We start from the raw sequence: 18,706 nt of genomic DNA on the forward strand, positions 1-18,706 counted from the left end.
GCGAGATATGTTTGGTGTTTTGGGACCTGTGGTCAAATCTGAGAAGGGAAAACACACAACAACTCAATGGAAACACCATCACTCATTGTAGAGACTGAGCTGACAGTAAAAACCCTGGAGGTTGAGAGTGATGAACAATGGGATCACTGATCAACACTTCAGTTATTCGATAATCAAAAGTTCATTCTAATCAGAATCTGATCTTCAACGAGAGAGAACACAGTATGTTGGTTGTTTTGAAGAGTGTTCAGAAACAGAAAGAACAGACAGGAGAGATGGCAAGCTCACGCCCACACAATGCTGTTCCAGTGCTTGCTTTTCAACCATGCGGTCTCCTCTTTTCTTATTGTCTTGTCCTGTCTTGTCGTCTCCCCTCAATTAAACTAATGAGGAGAAAAGCAGGCTGCTACCAGCTCCTCTCTGACATGGGCTTATACATAGACCTGCCTGCTGCACTCACAGCTAATTAACTCCTGTGGGGCCTCTGCTACTACACAGGTATCTGTGAATGGGTGTTGACCCTTCCGGCACTATGCACAGCATATGCACAGCATTGAATGTTACTTAACCAATTCCTATTTCACGACTGCTTAATTTCCATTCCAATTTCAATTCTATGGCCGATCCAATCCTCACGAAACGATTGAACGTTCAGGAAGAGAACACTGAGAAGTCACTCCTCAAAGGGTTAAAGTTCGTAACAACGAGGTTGGCTGCTTCCAGTCATAGAATCTTACTCGCTAACAACGAGGAGGCTGCTTCCAGTCATAGAATCTGACTCGTTAACAACGAGGAGGCTGCTTCCAGTCATAGAATCTGACTCGCTAACAACGAGGAGGCTGCTTCCAGTCATAGAATCTGACTCGCTAACAACGAGGAGGCTGCTTCCAGTCATAGAATCTGACTCGTTAACAACGAGGAGGCTGCTTCCAGTCATAGAATCTGACTCGCTAACAACGAGGAGGCTGCTTCCAGTCATAGAATCTGACTCGCTAACAACGAGGAGGCTGCTTCCAGTCATAGAATCTGACTCGCTAACAACGAGGAGGCTGCTTCCAGTCATAGAATCTGATTCTAGTTCTGTGGATTCAGTGCTGTCCCACTGCTCCGTTAGAATGAGGCAGTGGGACAAGGGACCGTGTGTAACAGAATAGGGCCTATTAGATTGGGACAAGGGACCGTGTGTAACAGAATAGGGCCTATTAGAATGGGACAAGGGACCGTGTGTAACAGAATAGGGCCTATTAGAATGGGACAAGGGACCGTGTGTAACAGAATAGGGCCTATTAGATTGGGACAAGGGACCGTGTATAACAGAATAGGGCCTATTAGATTGGGACAAGGGACCGTGTGTAACAGAATAGGACCTATTAGATTGGGACAAGGGACCGTGTGTAACAGAATAGGGCCTATTAGATTGGGACAAGGGACCGTGTGTAACAGAATAGGGCCTATTAGATTGGGACAAGGGACTGTGTGTAACAGAATAGGGCCTATTAGATTGGGACAAGGGACCGTGTGTAACAGAATAGGGCCTATTAGATTGGGACAAGGGACCGTGTGTAACAGAATAGGGCCTATTAGAATGGGACAAGGGACCGTGTGTAACAGAATAGGGCCTATTAGAATGGGACAAGGGACCGTGTGTAACAGAATAGGGCCTATTAGATTGGGACAAGGGACCGTGTGTAACAGAATAGGACCTATTAGATTGGGACAAGGGACCGTGTGTAACAGAATAGGACCTATTAGATTGGGACAAGGGACCGTGTGTAACAGAATAGGACCTATTAGATTGGGACAAGGGACCGTGTATAACAGAATAGGGCCTATTAGATTGGGACAAGGGACCGTGTGTAACAGAATAGGGCCTATTAGATTGGGACAAGGGACCGTGTATAACAGAATAGGGCCTATTAGAATGGGACCTGTGTAACAGAATAGGGCCTATTAGGGACAAGGGACAGTGTGTAACAGAATAGGGCCTATTAGATTGGGACAAGGGACCGTGTATAACAGAATAGGGCCTATTAGATTGGGACAAGGGCCCGTGTGTAACAGAATAGGGCCTATTAGATTGGGACAAGGGACCGTGTATAACAGAATAGGACCTATTAGAATAGGGACCGCCAGAATAGGACCTATTAGATTGGGACAAGGGACCGTGTGTAACAGAATAGGACCTATTAGATTGGGACAAGGGACCGTGTATAACAGAATAGGGCCTATTAGATTGGGACAAGGGACCGTGTGTAACAGAATAGGGCCTATTAGATTGGGACTAAGGGACAGTGTGTAACAGAATAGGGCCTATTAGATTGGGACAAGGGACCGTGTATAACAGAATAGGGCCTATTAGATTGGGACAAGGGACCGTGTATAACAGAATAGGTCCTATTAGATTGGGACAAGGGACCGTGTGTAACAGAATAGGGCCTATTAGATTGGGACAAGGGACCGTGTATAACAGAATAGGGCCTATTAGATTGGGACAAGGGACCGTGTATAACAGAATAGGACCTATTAGATTGGGACAAGGGACCGTGTGTAACAGAATAGGGCCTATTAGATTGGGACAAGGGACCGTGTGTAACAGAATAGGGCCTATTAGATTGGGACAAGGGACCGAATGTATAGATTGGGACAGAATAGAATAGGCCTATTAGATTGGGACAAGGGACCGTGTGTAACAGAATAGGGCCTATTAGAATGGGACAAGGGACCGTGTGTAACAGAATAGGGCCTATTAGAATGGGACAAGGGACCGTGTATAACAGAATAGGGCCTATTAGATTGGGACAAGGGACCGTGTGTAACAGAATAGGGCCTATTAGAATGGGACAAGGGACCGTGTGTAACAGAATAGGACCTATTAGAATGGGACAAGGGACCGTGTATAACAGAATAGGACCTATTAGAATGGGACAAGGGACCGTGTATAACAGAATAGTCCCACAGTGGGTGTTCAGAGGGGGACGAGTCCCACAGTGGGTGTTCAGAGGGGGACGAGTCGAGGGGGATGAGTCCCACAGTGGGTGTTCAGAGGGGGACGAGTCCCACAGTGGGTGTTGAGAGGGGTGTCATAACTCTCCTGTGAAGATCTGAAGGAGGTTGCAGTGGGTCCTCTCTCTCTCCTGCAGAGGAAGAGGGGGACGCTTTATGACGTCGTAAAATACCTCTGGGTTAAGTAGAATAGGAGATTGGAATGTAACTGTGGAACACAGAGAGAGAGAGACACTTGGACATCAAAAGGTTGAATAATTGAACAGCATTTCTGTATTCCAAGCAGTTGGAGTGGTCTGTGGACACTTAAGGGACAGTCATGTTGAGTTTGTTTCATTGGTGATCTCATGAAGGACAGGGAACACACATTACTGTGTCTTTGGTTGTGTTCCACTTCTCAATTATGGGGTTTACATCTAAATGTTGTATAAAATATATCATCAAATATTAAAAACTATTTGTGAGAAGATGAAATGTGATGTTAGCATTCTAAACAAGATCATTGTTTTCATTTAAAGTTAACCACACCCCGTGAGCACAGACATTTACATCGACGTCATGGAACGCCCCCTTTTCTAATAAAAAGGACTCGTGGCAAAATGTACATTTAGTCAAGATAACGCCGGGGCAGGGTCCCCACATTGAAATGGCTACGACTCCTAACCAAAACACGCCGGGTGATGCTGGTGTGTGAAGTGGTTCAAACTACAACTCTACCAAAGGACAAGACCAGAGAACGTAGAGATCATCCCCCACGCCGAAATGGTGACAAAATCTACAAACCAAAGACCAATTATTCAGTCTGCAGCTGTTGAAATTCTTTAGTCTGGTAAACACATCCGATCTAAAGAATATTTCCCGAATGGCACTCTGACGTATCCATTATAACAACCTACAACTACGACAGACTTTGATCTCTAGTGGACAAACCAGAGGCTTTCTGTCAACTGACTATTATCCAGTAGACGGACTGGCGATCACAGAGAGAGACAAAGGCATACGCTCGTAAATATGTAAATTTATATTTATTTTCTAATGAGCAGTTGTTCATGTTCAACGTATTAGCATTTCATGAGTGTAGTTATCAACTGTATTTTTGTGAATCCTCTCTGAGTTTCCCGCTCTTGAACTGGCCCCACCCCTTTCCTTTGTCTACCAAGCCGCCATATCGGTTTAGTCCACTAGGGACTTTCCTATCATGTCAGTAACCAATGTATGACCTATTTATGTGTGTGTTTATGTAATTCTGTGAGTGATTAGTTAGTTAGTAAATATATAATTAAGCCAATTTGTAAAATCGCTGATTCATGATCTGTTAGTGTTTGTGCCGTGGGTTTGTGACGTTTAGTAATGAGACTGATGAGGTAACAATACATCAATAGAAAACTGTAATCGATAATAAAATATCTGAAGAGTTATATTTGGGAAATTGAAACTCTATACAACAATTTTCCCATGGTGCCCCAACTTCCTAGTTAATTACGATTCCGTGATTAGTTTAATTACATAATAATTACACATAGAGAATTGATTTGATAAATATAACAGTCTTCACATTTAATGACAGCAAATGTTACGACAGGGGGGTAAGTCCCACAGTGGGTGTTCAGAGGGGAATGAGAGACGAGACAGAGAGCGAGAGGGACAGAGAGCGAGAGGGACAGAGAGCGAGAGGGACAGAGAGCACAGAGAGAGAGGACAGAGAGCGAGAGGGACAGAGAGGGACAGAGAGCAGAGAGGGACAGAGAGCGAGAGGGACAGAGAGCAGAGACAGGGGACAGAGAGAGGGACAGAGAGCGAGAGGGACAGAGAGGAGAGGGACAGAGAGCGAGAGGGACAGAGAGCGAGAGGGACAGAGAGCGAGGACAGAGAGGGACAGAGAGCGAGAGGGACAGAGAGCGACAGAGAGGGACAGAGAGCGACAGAGGGACAGAGAGCGAGAGGGACAGAGAGGGACAGGGACAGAGAGCGAGAGGGACAGAGAGCGAGAGGGACAGAGAGTGAGAGGGACAGAGAGGGACAGAGAGCGAGAGGGACAGAGAGGGACAGAGAGCGAGAGGGACAGAGAGCGAGAGGGACAGAGAGGGACAGAGAGCGAGAGGGACAGAGAGCGAGAGGGACAGAGAGCGAGAGGACAGAGGGACAGAGAGGGACAGAGAGCGAGAGGGACAGAGAGGGACAGAGAGCGAGAGGGACAGAGAGCGAGAGGGACAGAGCGAGAGGACAGAGGGACAGAGCGAGAGGGACAGAGAGCGAGAGGGACAGAGAGCGAGAGGGACAGAGAGCGAGAGGGACAGAGAGGGACGAGAGGGACAGAGAGCGAGAGGGACAGAGAGGGACAGAGAGAGGGACAGAGAGCGAGAGGGACAGAGAGGGACAGAGAGCGAGAGGGACAGAGAGCGAGGGACAGAGGGACAGAGAGCGAGAGGGACAGAGAGCGAGAGGGACAGAGAGCGAGAGGGACAGAGAGCGAGAGAGAGCGACAGAGAGAGGGACAGAGAGCGAGAGAGAGCGAGAGGACAGAGAGCGAGAGGGACAGAGAGCGAGAAGAGCGACAGAGGGACAGAGGGACAGAGAGCGAGAGGGACAGAGAGCGAGAGGGACAGAGAGCGAGAGGGACAGAGAGCGAGAGGGACAGAGAGCGAGAGGGACAGAGAGCGAGAGCAGAGAGCGAGAGGGACAGAGAGCGAGAGGGACAGAGAGCGAGAGGGACAGAGAGCGAGAGGGACAGAGAGCGAGAGGGACAGAGAGCGAGAGGGGACAGAGAGCGACAGAGAGGGACAGAGAGCGAGAGGGACAGAGAGCGAGAGGGACAGAGAGCGAGAGGGACAGAGAGCGAGAGGGACAGAGAGCGAGAGGGACAGAGAGCGAGAGGGACAGAGAGCGACAGAGAGCGAGGGGACAGAGAGCGAGGGGGACAGAGAGGGGACAGAGAGCGAGGGGGACAGAGAGAGAGGGACAGAGAGCGAGGGGGACAGAGAGCGAGAGGGACAGAGAGCGAGAGGGACAGAGAGGGACAGAGAGCGAGAGGGACAGAGAGCGACAGAGAGGGACAGAGAGCGACAGAGAGGGACAGAGAGGACAGAGAGCGACAGAGGGGACAGAGAGGGACAGAGGGACAGAGAGCGAGAGGGACAGAGAGCGAGAGGGACAGAGAGCGAGAGGGACAGAGAGGGACAGAGAGCGAGAGGGACAGAGAGCGAGAGGGACAGAGAGCGAGAGGGACAGAGAGCGAGAGGGACAGAGAGCGAGAGGGACAGAGAGCGAGAGGGACAGAGAGCGAGAGGGACAGAGAGAGCGAGGGGGACAGAGAGCGAGGGGGACAGAGAGCGAGAGGGACAGAGAGCGACAGAGAGAGAGGGACAGAGAGCGAGAGGGACAGAGGGAGAGAGGGACAGAGAGAGAGAGGGACAGAGAGCGAGAGGGACAGAGAGGGACAGAGAGGGACAGAGAGAGAGAGGGACAGAGAGCGAGAGGGACAGAGAGGGGACAGAGAGCGAGAGGGACAGAGAGAGAGAGGGACAGAGAGAGAGAGAGAGAGGACAGAGAGAGAGAGGGACAGAGAGCGACAGAGAGAGAGAGGGACAGAGAGAGGGACAGAGAGAGGGACAGAGAGAGGGACAGAGAGGGACAGAGAGCGAGAGGGACAGAGAGAGAGAGGGACAGAGAGCGAGAGGGACAGAGAGAGAGAGGGACAGAGAGGGACAGAGAGAGAGAGGGACAGAGAGGGACAGAGAGCGAGAGGGACAGAGAGAGGGACAGAGAGGGACAGAGAGGGACAGAGAGGGACAGAGAGCGAGGTGAGCACTGTGTTTCTCTGCAACATTAAACATCCTAATCAATACCCTCCAGAGACCACTGTCTCCAAACAAGGACACCAGGAAGTCAACTTCCCCATGAAGGATGACATCACCACCCAGACCCAGTGACTGACACATAATGGATTGTGTGCATTTCCTGCATAGGCTATCAGGCCAATTCTATGGTTTTCTTTTGTGATGTTTTAGCAGTGTCAGATACACTGACATATTGTCCTCAGGGGAAGATTCACACTCCTGTCACAACCAACTGACACACACGTACACACACACACAAAACAGTACAGTCTGGGTATCAGAGCCACTGTCTCTGAGCCCTGTAATCAGATCAGTTGGGGCTTAGTGCTGGGGAGTCAAACATTGAAACGACACAGAACTGTTGGCTGCAGAAATACCTGTAATACAACTGTAACCGGTGTGCGTTCGCATGTGTGTGTGCGTGTGTGCACACGTGAAAGGAAACACCCCTGGTTTGGAATGTGCCCAGCCTTTCTGAGCAGTGTGTTGTTTTTATAGATACACATCTCCCATAGGAGTCACAGGAATATGGAAAACAGGACCTCTCCCTGTTTTGTCCTCCTTCTCTCGTCTGCAGAAAAGCTGTGAAGCAGGCCAACCCCCTTCAGTACGACTTCACCTGCAGTCTTCAGTAAGCTCAAATTCTGTGTACAAATGATGCATCCGCAAATTGTTATCTGCAGGATAACAAGGAAAGCAAGTGTGTGTCTGGAGATGTAGAGAGGTGGTTGTTGAAGAGATGGTAAAGCTGTAATAACAGCAGGTAGGCGGCGTTACAACCCGGTCATTAGATGTAGAGTCCAGCTCTGCTAACCAATCAGGTCCCAACAGCTGGTCTGGGCACATAGCTTCAGCTCAGAGTTTGGTCTAGAGCCAGCCTTGGGTCTGTTTTTACAAAGGATTCCAAGCATGATCGTGGATGTGTTTTTCTCCTGGCGTTGTGTTTATAGAATGCATGGAAATGTCTGCGTCTGTATTGTAGATGGAACACGTTTGCTGATCCCTTACAGTATAGAACAGCAGGTTGCCTCATTGCATCAGTAAATGCCTGCTTTGATGCTAAAGCATGGAAGTTCTCTTCTTCATCTGATTATTACCACATTTCAATCTGCCAAACCTTCTGGCTAAATAGCACCTCTGATGAAAACAGGATGCACCAGAGAGATGTGAAGAGAGGAAGGCTGGGCGCAGAGAGGAAGGCTGGGGCTGGGCGCAGAGAGGAAGGCTGGGGCTGGGCACACAGAGGAAGACTGGGCGCAGAGAGGAAGGCTGGGCGCAGAGAGGAAGGCTGGGCGCAGAGAGGAAGGCTGGGCGCAGAGAGGAAGGCTGGGGCTGGGCGCAGAGAGGAAGGCTGGGGCTGGGCGCAGAGAGGAAGGCTGGGGCTGGGCGCAGAGAGGAAGGCTGGGGCTGGGCGCAGAGAGGAAGGCTGGGGCTGGGCGCAGAGAGGAAGAATGGGCGCAGAGAGGAAGAATGGGCGCAGAGAGGAAGGCTGGGCGCAGAGAGGAAGGCTGGGCGCAGAGAGGAAGGCTGGGCGCAGAGAGGAAGGCTGGGCGCAGAGAGGAAGGCTGGGTGCAGAGAATGAGAGAGAGAATTGGGGCTTGTTCTCTTCTGATCTTTCTCCTCTCTTTCATGTCTCATCCTGTCTTCCTCCTTTGATCTACTGTCTCTCTCCCTCACTCTTCTTCTTCTTCTTTCTCTTTCCCTCACTCTTCTTCTTCTTCTTTCCCTTACTCTTCTTCTTCTTCTTCTTTCTCTTTCCCTCACTCTTCTTCTTCTACTGTCTCTCTTTCCCTCACTCTTCTTCTTCTTCTTCTTCTTCCCTTTCCCTCACTCTTCTTCTTCTTCTTCTTTCTGAATAAAGTGAAGATACATCAGCCTTTATTTATATCCTCATATCCTATTTATATCTTCATCTACATCTACTGATGTGTCCACACACTCCGTTCCCCCTCCTGCCCGCTCTCAGCAGCTACTCTTCCTGGGGTCCAGACAAATTAAGGCAGTTTATACAATGTTAAAAACATTACAATACATGCACAGACTGTGTGCCCTCAGGCCCCTACTCCTCCACATATATACAGTAGAAAATCCATGCGTACATGTGTGTATAGTGTGTGTGTGTGTGTGTGTGTGTGTATGTATATAGTGTGTGTGTGTATATTGTGTGTGTGTGTGTGTGTATATAGTGTGTATAGTGTGCACAGGAGGCTGGTGGCACCTTAATTTGGGAGGACAGTCTCATGGTAATCCAGGCTGTATCACACCCAGGAGTCCTGTAGGCCGCATTGGCCCAGCGTTGTCCAGGTTTGACCGGAGTAGGCCGCCATTGTAAATAAGAAATTGTTCTTAAATGACTTGCCTAGTTAAATAAAAGGTCAAATAAATACAAATATTTTAATAAATGGCTGGAGCAGAGTAAGTGGAATGGTAAACATTGTTTGATGCCGTTCCACTTGCACCATTCCAGACATTATTATGAGCCACCCTCCCCTCAGCAGCCTCCACTGGTGTAGTGTGTGTGTGTGTGTGTGTGTGTGTGTATAGTGTGTGTGTTTGTATATATATAGGACCAGATCAAGAGCAGGGTCAAAGCATTACCTAGTTCGAATCCCCGAGCCGACTAGGTAACTACTCTGTCGATGTGACCTTGAGCAAGGCACTTAACTCTAAATTGCTCATGTAAGTTGCTCTGGAAAAGAGCTTCTACTAAATGACTCAAATGCAAATGCACCATCTGCTCTCAGCCTGTGGCAGATATCCTAATAATTGGAACAAAGAGATGAAGTGATAGAGAGATTAGGAATGAGTGATGCACGGCACGGAAGTGAGAGGCAGGGAGCGAGGGAAGCAAGAGGCAGGGAGCGAGAGGCAGGGAGCGAGGGAAGCAAGAGGCAGGGAGCAAGAGGCAGGGAGCGAGGGAAGAGAGAGGCAGCGAGAGGCAGGGAGCGAGGGAAGAGAGAGGCAGGGAGTGAGAGGCAGGGAGCGGGGGAAGCAAGCGGCAGGGAGCAAGGGAAGAGAGAGGCAGGGAGCGAGGGAAGCAAGAGGCAAGGAGCGAGAGGGAGGCAGGGAGCGAGAGGGAGTGAGAGGCAGGGAGCGGGGGAAGCAAGCGGCAGGGAGCAAGGGAAGCGAGGGAAGCAAGAGGCAGGGAGCGAGAGGCAGGAGCGAGAGGCAGGGAGCAGGGCGGGAGCGAGAGGCAGGGCAAGAGGGAGGGAGGAAGCAAGAGGCAGGGAGCGAGGGAAGCAAGAGGCAGGGAGAGGCAGGGAGCGAGGGAAGCAAGAGGCAGGGAGCGAGGGAAGCAAGAGGGAGCAGGGAGCGAGGAAGCAAGAGAGGCAGGGAAGCAAGAGGCAAGCAGAGGCAGGGAGCGAGGGAGGGGCAGGGAGCGAGAGGCAGGGAGCGAGGAGAGCAGAGGAGGAGCGAGGCAGGGAGCGAGGAAGCAAGAGGCAGGGAGCGAGCAAGAGGCAGGGAGAGAGGCAGGGAGCGAAGAAGCAAGAGGCAGGAGCGAGAGGCAGGGAGCGAGGGAAGCAAGAGGCAGGGAGCGAGGAAGCAAGAGGCAGGGAGCGAGAGGCAGGGAGCGAGAGGCAGGGAGCGAGAGAGCGAGGCAGGAGCGAGGAAGCAAGAGAGGAGCGAGAGGCAGGGAGGCAGGAGGAGAGCGAGAGGCAGGGAGCGAGGGAAGCAAGAGGCAGGGAGCGAGGGAAGCAAGAGGCAGGGAGTGAGAGGCAGGGAGCGGGGGAAGAGGGCAGGGAGCAAGGGAAGCAAGAGGCAGGGAGCGAGGGAAGCAAGAGGCAGGAGCGAGAGGCAGGGAGCGAGAGGGAGTGAGAGGCAGGAGGGAAGCAAGCGGCAGGGAGGCAAGCAGGGAGCGAGGGAAGCAAGAGGCAGGGAGCGAGAGGCAGGGAGCGAGAGGCAGGGAGCGAGAGGCAGGGAGCGAGAGGCAGGGAGCGAGGGAAGCAAGAGGCAGGGAGCGAGGGAAGCAAGAGGCAGGGAGCGAGGGAAGCAAGAGGCAGGGAGCGAGGGAAGCAAGAGACAGGGAGCGAGGGAGAGCAAGAGGCAGGGAGCGAGGGAAGCAAGAGGCAGGGCGAGCGAGAGGCAGGGAGCGAGGGAAGCAAGAGAGCAGGGAGCGAGGAAGCAAGAGGCAGGGAGCGAGAGGCAGGGAGGAAGCGAGAGGCAGGGAGCGAGAGGCAGGGAGCGAGAGAAGCGAGAGGCAGGGAGCGAGAGGCAGGGAGCGAGGGAAGCAAGAGGCAGGGAGCGAGGGAAGCAAGAGGCAGGGAGCGAGAGGCAGGGAGCGAGGGAAGCAAGAGGCAGGGAGCGAGAGGCAGGGAGCGAGGGAAGCAAGAGGCAGGGAGCGAGGGAAGCAAGAGGCAGGGAGCGAGAGGCAGGGAGCGAGAGAAGCGAGAGGCAGGGAGCGAGGGAAGCAAGAGGCAGGGAGCGAGAGGCAGGGAGCGAGAGAAGCGAGAGGCAGGGAGCGAGGGAAGCAAGAGGCAGGGAGCGAGGGAAGCAAGAGGCAGGGAGCGAGAGGCAGGGAGCGAGAGAAGCGAGAGGCAGGGAGCGAGAGGCAGGGAGCGAGAGGCAGGGAGCAAGGGAAGCGAGGGAAGCAAGAGGCAGGGAGTGAGAGGCAGGGAGCGAGAGGCAGGGAGCGAGAGGCAGGGAGCGAGAGGCAGGGAGCGAGAGGCAGGGAGCGAGGGAAGCAAGAGGCAGGGAGCGAGGGAAGCAAGAGGCAGGGAGCGAGGGAAGCAAGAGACAGGGAGCGAGGGAAGCAAGAGGCAGGGAGCGAGAGGCAGGGAGCGAGGGAAGCAAGAGGCAGGGATCGAGGGAAGCAAGAGGCAGGGAGCGAGAGGCAGGGAGCGAGAGAAGCGAGAGGCAGGGAGCGAGAGGCAGGGAGCGAGGGAAGCGAGAGGCAGGGAGCGAGAGGCAGGGAGCGAGAGAAGCGAGAGGCAGGGAGCGAGAGGCAGGGAGCGAGGGAAGCAAGAGGCAGGGAGCGAGGGAAGCAAGAGGCAGGGAGCGAGAGGCAGGGAGCGAGGGAAGCAAGAGGCAGGGAGCGAGAGGCAGGGAGCGAGGGAAGCAAGAGGCAGGGAGCGAGGGAAGCAAGAGGCAGGGAGCGAGGGGCAGGGAGCGAGAGAAGCGAGAGGCAGGGAGCGAGGGAAGCAAGAGGCAGGGAGCGAGAGGCAGGGAGCGAGAGAAGCGAGAGGCAGGGAGCGAGAGAAGCGAGAGGCAGGGAGCGAGGGAAGCGAGAGGCAGGGAGCGAGGGAAGCAAGAGGCAGGGAGCGAGGAAGCAAGAGGCAGGGAGCGAGGGAAGCAAGAGGCAGGAGCGGAGAGGCAGGGAGCAGAGAAGGCTACAGGCAGCAGAGCGAGAGGCAGGGAGCTTGGGATATGCATTTAATGATGGGAGCTGTTTCAGGGTTTTAGAGGAATATAAGAGGCTTTATGTGGGAGCCCAGGAAGCAAGATCTGGGAGCGAGGAGGCAATGGGGATCCATAATAGAGGCAGGGAGCGAGGAAGCAAGAGGCAGGGAGCCTTGGCAGGAACGAGAGAAGCGAGAGGCAGGGAGCGAAACCCCAGGAAGAGAGCTGCTGCCTTGGCAGGAGCGAGGCAAAGAGAAAAAGAGTGATGTAGTGAAGAAGAGGGGAGATATGAAATAGCCCTAATGCTGGCAAGAAGTGCAAAGTTGTTTGACAAGGCTACAGCTCAGCAGATACATTATCAGCAGCTTGGGATATGCATTTAATGATGTACTGTTTCATATTTTGTTTTATGTGTAATATAAGTTGTCTTTATGTGTTTGGACCCCAGGAAGAGTATCTGCTGCCTTGGCAGGAACTAATGGGGATCCATAATAAACCCCAGGAAGAGTAGCTGCTGCCTTGGCAGGAACTAATGGGGATCCATAATAAACCCCAGGAAGAGTAGCTGCTGCCTTGGCAGGAACTAATGGTGATCCCTAATAAACCCCAGGAAGAGTAGCTGCTGCCTTGGCAGGAACTAATGGGGATCCATAATAAACCCCAGGAAGAGTAGCTGCTGCCTTGGCAGGAACTAATGGGAATCCATAACAAACCCCAGGAAGAGTAGCTGCTGCCTTGGCAGGAACTAATGGGGATCCATAACAAACCCCAGGAAGAGTAGCTGCTGCCTTGGCAGGAACTAATGGGAATCCATAACAAACCCCAGGAAGAGTAGCTGCTGCCTTGGCAGGAACTAATGGGAATCCATAACAAACCCCAGGAAGAGTAGCTGCTGCCTTGGCAGGAACTAATGGGAATCCATAACAAACCCCAGGAAGAGTAGCTGCTGCCTTGGCAGGAACTAATGGGAATCCATAAAAAACCTCAGGAAGAGTAGCTGCTGCCTTGGCAGGAACTAATGGTGATCCCTAATAAACCTCAGGAAGAGTAGCTGCTGCCTTGGCAGGAACTAATGGTGATCCCTAATAAACCTCAGGAAGAGTAGCTGCTGCCTTGGCAGGAACTAATGGTGATCCCTAATAAACCCCAGGAAGAGTAGCTGCTGCCTTGGCAGGAACTAATGGTGATCCCTAATAAACCTCAGGAAGAGTAGCTGCTGCCTTGGCAGGAACTAATGGTGATCCCTAATAAAACCTCAGGAAGAGTAGCTGCTGCCTTGGCAGGAACTAATGGTGATCCCTAATAAACCCCAGGAAGAGTAGCTGCTCCCTTGGCAGGAACTAATGGTGATCCCTAATAAACCCCAGGAAGAGTAGCTGCTGCCTTGGCAGGAACTAATGGTGATCCCTAATAAACCTCAGGAAGAGTAGCTGCTGCCTTGGCAGGAACTAATGGTGATCCCTAATAAACCTGAGGAAGAGTAGCTGCTCCCTTGGCAGGAACTAATGGTGATCCCTAATAAACCTGAGGAAGAGTAGCTGCTCCCTTGGCAGGAACTAATGGGAATCCATAACAAACCCCAGGAAGAGTAGCTGCTCCCTTGGCAGGAACTAATGGGGATCCATAATAAACCTCAGGAAGAGTAGCTGCTCCCTTGGCAGGAACTAATGGTGATCCCTAATAAACCCCAGGAAGAGTAGCTGCTGCCTTGGCAGGAACTAATGGGGATCCATAATAAATACAAATACAAATTGAATTCAGACTAATAGCGGTTCCGCTGAATGATGGTGTTCACACAATCTACATGGCCCAGGTCAAGTAGGTTATCTTTATGTAAATATCATATATGGTCGCATAGAATGAATGTGGAAGAGAAGTGATGCACAAGGCCTGGACCGTAGTTGACTAGCCTACTGCAAAAATATATATTTGGGGAATAGCCTAGTGACTTAAAACAGTACACTAACAAATGGCTGTAAATTTACAGCAACACATTCACAGTTACCTACTGTAATGATATATTACAGTACAGTACTGTAAAGAGCTCAATGGTGCTCCGCTATTATCAGTTTACAGGCTACTGTAATGGTGCTGTATTATCAGGGCTCAATGGTGCTCCGCTACACTGCTGTATTACCCTGTATGTTTACAGCAACACATTCACAGTTAGCTACTGTAATGATATATTACAGTACAGTACTGTAAAGAGCAATGTATTATCAGGGCTCAATGGTGCTCCGCTACACTGCTGTATTACCCTGTATGTTTACTGCAGCATACTGTGAATTATGCTGCATTGTGGGAAAACGTTGTGGGCACCGAAATAATCTCTGGCTCATGAACTATTCTGGTGGATCTGCAAGTCAAGCATGTTTCATGGCCTTTTTTTGGCCCATGTATGCGCTTTGTCTCAACCCATCACTTTCTCATTGATTATGTTCAACTGACACGTTCAGTTCTTATTCAATTATGGGCACATGGACATGACAGTCTACAGGCCTTGAAAGTCACCACATTCTAAAAGGAAAATATAATATGTAATGCTTGAATGAGGAAATCAACAAAAACCCAATTAACTGCATAAACAAGGTTAAGTGATCCCTAATCATTACTGCAACCTGTAAAGAACAATTGCATTGCTGTGATGACAGCCGAAATCTCCTAACTTCTATTTATGGTTAATTTATTAGATAGTAATATTATAATCCATTGTTTGCAATCACCAACCGAACACAGCAGAGTATTTGGTTTTTCTTGCAATATTGTGACAACAGCAGAGAAATGATTCCCCCAATCCACGTCAGAAAGGCCCTAGGAATCCCTTCAATAACTTGATGTCAGAAAGAAGCTAAATATTAAACTGCGGCTGCAGATTTCGAAGAGCAGTGCCATTACTATTTGTCAAGATGCACGGACAAATGTACCTTCGCAAACTGATCTTTAGAAGCCTTTGATCATAAAGGCCTTTGTTTGGGAAGAACATCTGAGCTCGCCAATAACGAACCGCTACCCGGTGCATTGACATACGGGATGCGGTTGGCTGCAAACGGAGTTCTCATATGCGTCGTTACTTACCCGATTCGAGATCCTGCTGGTCGTACCATGGCTCTTCCTCGTCGGTGACAAATTCCTCCATTCCTAGCATCGAGACACGGATACCACCATCCGCCTTGTCCTGGAACCCAGCAAAGACGTGCCTACCAGCTGGCTACACAATCAGACACACACGCAATTTCGCTGCCCGCCCGCCTCTGGAATAACGTGAGCTCATCTTCCTTCAGATTCTGAATGAGGAAAGAGCTGTGACGTTAACCGATGAAGCAGGCTAAATATATATATTTTTCTTGGCTACAGATTAATCAAAATGACACATAAAGTCAAGAGACTCGAACACTGTTTTAAAACCATGCCGTGTGAATTAGCCAATTATTGTTTCTTATAGCGACTCCTTTCCAGTACACGACACACTGACGTCATGCACAGATGCGCGAGACTCTTGGCTGCAGTAATAAAGCCATGGCCATCTGCGCCCGTTCAACATTGCCTAGATTTACAGTTCTATTTCCTCTAAACAAAATCACTTTTGGGGGGATGTTCTCATACGCTTACACTGATGGTTTGATTCCAGCTTGAACAGTCTCTAAGATTATTTGGTTGTGATCTTTGCAAAATAACTATTTTGAATGCATCAGTTGTTAGCTAGAATGCTAACGCTCATTGACATAGGCTGTAGCAAAAGCTAGCCAAAGAGCCATTTTACTGGTTGGTGTTGAACTGTCTTTTAAGTATAATGCAGTAGATTTGCGATGATGACACAAACATTATATTAAGCAGGACATTCATACGATTCCAATTATAATGCCAAAGTAGTGTGAAATGTACTCATAAGCAACACGTAAATAGATAGATGTTTTTTTTTTGCCTTCACTCTAAGAGGTTGACGTTCTGCCACCAACCTTGCGCGCATCACCCTCACGCGGCAGTGTGAAACGGAAACGGGTCTGTTGGGGTCTTTAAAACAGGGTTGTGTTTCTGTCTCTGTTACTCCCACCTCTCGCTCTCTCTCAATCCCCCTTCCTATCCTGTTCCAAGAACCGCTAGTGGAGAGAATGTGTAGTTTACAGACGTGGCAGATGTCTCTCCCTCTTCCTCCTTTCCTAACACTATTACAAACGGGGGGCACAGCAGATTTGAGATCGGAATTTTAACACAGACGGTTTTACATTTGAACACTTTCTTAGAAATGAAATGTGTTCAACTAAGACTTTTCAAAGTGCTGATAGACTAACAACCTGAGAGTGTGGGTCCTAACTCCGACTTAAATTAACACTTTATATGAATGGATGCTGTTACACTTTCTCAGTGTTAGAGAATGAACAACTATGGTGTTACAGTAACTTGTTTTTGGGGTGTTGTTTTAACACTGTAGGGTGTGAAGCCTTATTTTCTATATTGATTTCCCAGTAAATGTTTGAGTTACCAGTAACATCTATGACTGTGTTTGCTAGTCACACAGCATTGTTGTTGCTTTCAGTCATGTAGCCTTGACCAACCGAGTCTTAATGACAGTACATGACATATAGCCATACTACATTTCAAACCCCACTGGTGTTAACCCCACTAGAATCAACACTCAGATATAACACATACACTATTATGCAAGAAAGTCATGCATTGAAATACATCACATTGTAGCTGTGTTGCCTGAGGGCCAATTGAGTAACAGTGAATCACACTATTGAGCATCATTCACATCCCCTGAATTACCCCCCAGGAGTGCAGCAGACATTTGAGTATTATTCTTTTTTAAACTAGGCAAGTCAGTTAAGAACAAATTGTTATTTTCAATGACGGCCTAGGAACAGTGGGTTAACTGCCTGTTCAGGGGCAGAACGACAAATTTGTACCTTGTCAGTTCAGGGGTTTGAACTTGCAACCTTCTGGTTACTAGACCAACGCTCTAACCACTCGGCTACCCTGCCCTACATGTATTACACACATATCACCACCAGGGGGCAACCTTTCAGTTCCACCAACCACCACCAAAACAACTTGATGTGGTTCTCTCTCAGGCTCTGAGCAGTAATTACTCAGATCACTTTGCCCAATGAAAGTCTTAGCCTTGTGGGGGGGGTGTAATGGCGGGCAGGATTGTATTGATGTAGAAGAGCCAGCCACAGCTAAACTAATCTTGCTTTGTGACATAGGAGGATGTAAATCGCTCCGCTGATCTAAGGTCAGCTGTTTGGTGTTCTCCCCAGTGTTGGAGAGGATGAGCTGGTCCTAGATCTGTGCATACGGGCCTTCTCCTACTCCCTAGGTCAGGGTGAAGACAGGACATTATACACAGTATTAGAGATCTGAGGATCCTGTCTGTGGGGATGTCACCCTATAGGTCACAGCATTGGCTGACAGAGGGACGCGACATCAGAGCCATTAGATCCCCATTGTGCCTACAGTGATACGCATGGTGGGAAATAGCGCACGTTGTTTTCTTTACACAAATCATTTGAATTGCATAGCTGCTAAAGCTCTTCTCTACTGTTGTCAACAAAGCCAGTCTGAATCCAGCTGCTCTGATTTATAAAAGGAGGGGGGGGCTGGTATGAATCAAGCCTTTCTGCTCTCGTCTCGTTTCGTCTATCTCTTCTCTTCTCTGGAGGGAGGGGGGTTGAGGGACGTGGCACCTCCCCACACAGCACCAACACGCTCGTGGCACCTCCCCATACAGCACCAACACGCTACGTGGCACCTCCCCACACAGCACCAACACGCTACGTGGCATCTCCCCATACAGCACCAACACGCTACGTGACACCTCCCCACACAGCACCAACACGCTCCCCACAGCACCAACGTGACACCTCCCCACACAGCACCAACACGCTACGTGACACCTCCCCACACAGCACCAACACGCTCGTGGCACCTCCCCAGCACAGCACCAACACGCTGGCACCTCCCCACGCACCAACACGGCACCTCCCCATACAGCACCAACACGCTACGTGGCACCTCCCCACACAGCACCAACACGCTACGTGGCACCTCCCCACACAGCACCAACACGCTACGTGGCACCTCCCCACACAGCACCAACACGCTACGTGGCACCTCCCCACACAGCACCAACACGCTCCCCACGTGGCACCTCCCCACACAGCACCAACACGCTACGTGGCACCTCCCCACACAGCACCAGCACGCACCTCCCCACACAGCACCAACACGCTACGTGGCACCTCCCCAGACAGCACCAACACGCTCGTGGCACCTCCCCACACAGCACCAACACGCTACGTGGCACCTCCCCACAGCACCAACACGCTACGTGACACCTCCCCACACAGCACCAACACGCTACGTGACACCTCCCCACACAGCACCAACACGCTACGTGACACCTCCCCACACAGCACCAACACGCTACGTGGCACCTCCCCATACAGCACCAACACGCTCGTGGCACCTCCCCACCAGCACCAACACGCTACGTGGCACCTCCCCATACAGCACCAACACGCTACGTG

General features: G+C 50.7%; 1 protein-coding gene across 3 annotated transcripts in view; it reads right to left on the minus strand.

The window, feature by feature from the left end:
* LOC115106305 (cerebellar degeneration-related protein 2-like) overlaps positions 1-18,706 on the minus strand; it is a 36,302-nt gene that overhangs the window by 10,671 nt on the left and 6,925 nt on the right. Inside the window, exons 1-2 of one of the 3 annotated variants that reach the window (XM_029628902.2) lie at positions 16,133-16,348; positions 15,252-15,460 (exon numbers count right to left, since the gene is read on the minus strand). The exons of the other annotated variants lie outside the window; for them this stretch is intronic. Of the exons in view, the coding sequence (XP_029484762.2) occupies positions 15,252-15,321 (70 nt within the window). The 5' untranslated portion in view covers positions 15,322-15,460; positions 16,133-16,348. Of the gene's footprint in view, positions 1-15,251; positions 15,461-16,132; positions 16,349-18,706 lie in introns of those variants that run through there. 3 annotated transcript variants of the gene reach the window in all.

The sequence above is a fragment of the Oncorhynchus nerka genome, linkage group LG23, assembly GCF_034236695.1.
Source record: "Oncorhynchus nerka isolate Pitt River linkage group LG23, Oner_Uvic_2.0, whole genome shotgun sequence".
Classification (NCBI taxonomy): Eukaryota; Metazoa; Chordata; class Actinopteri; order Salmoniformes; family Salmonidae; genus Oncorhynchus; species Oncorhynchus nerka.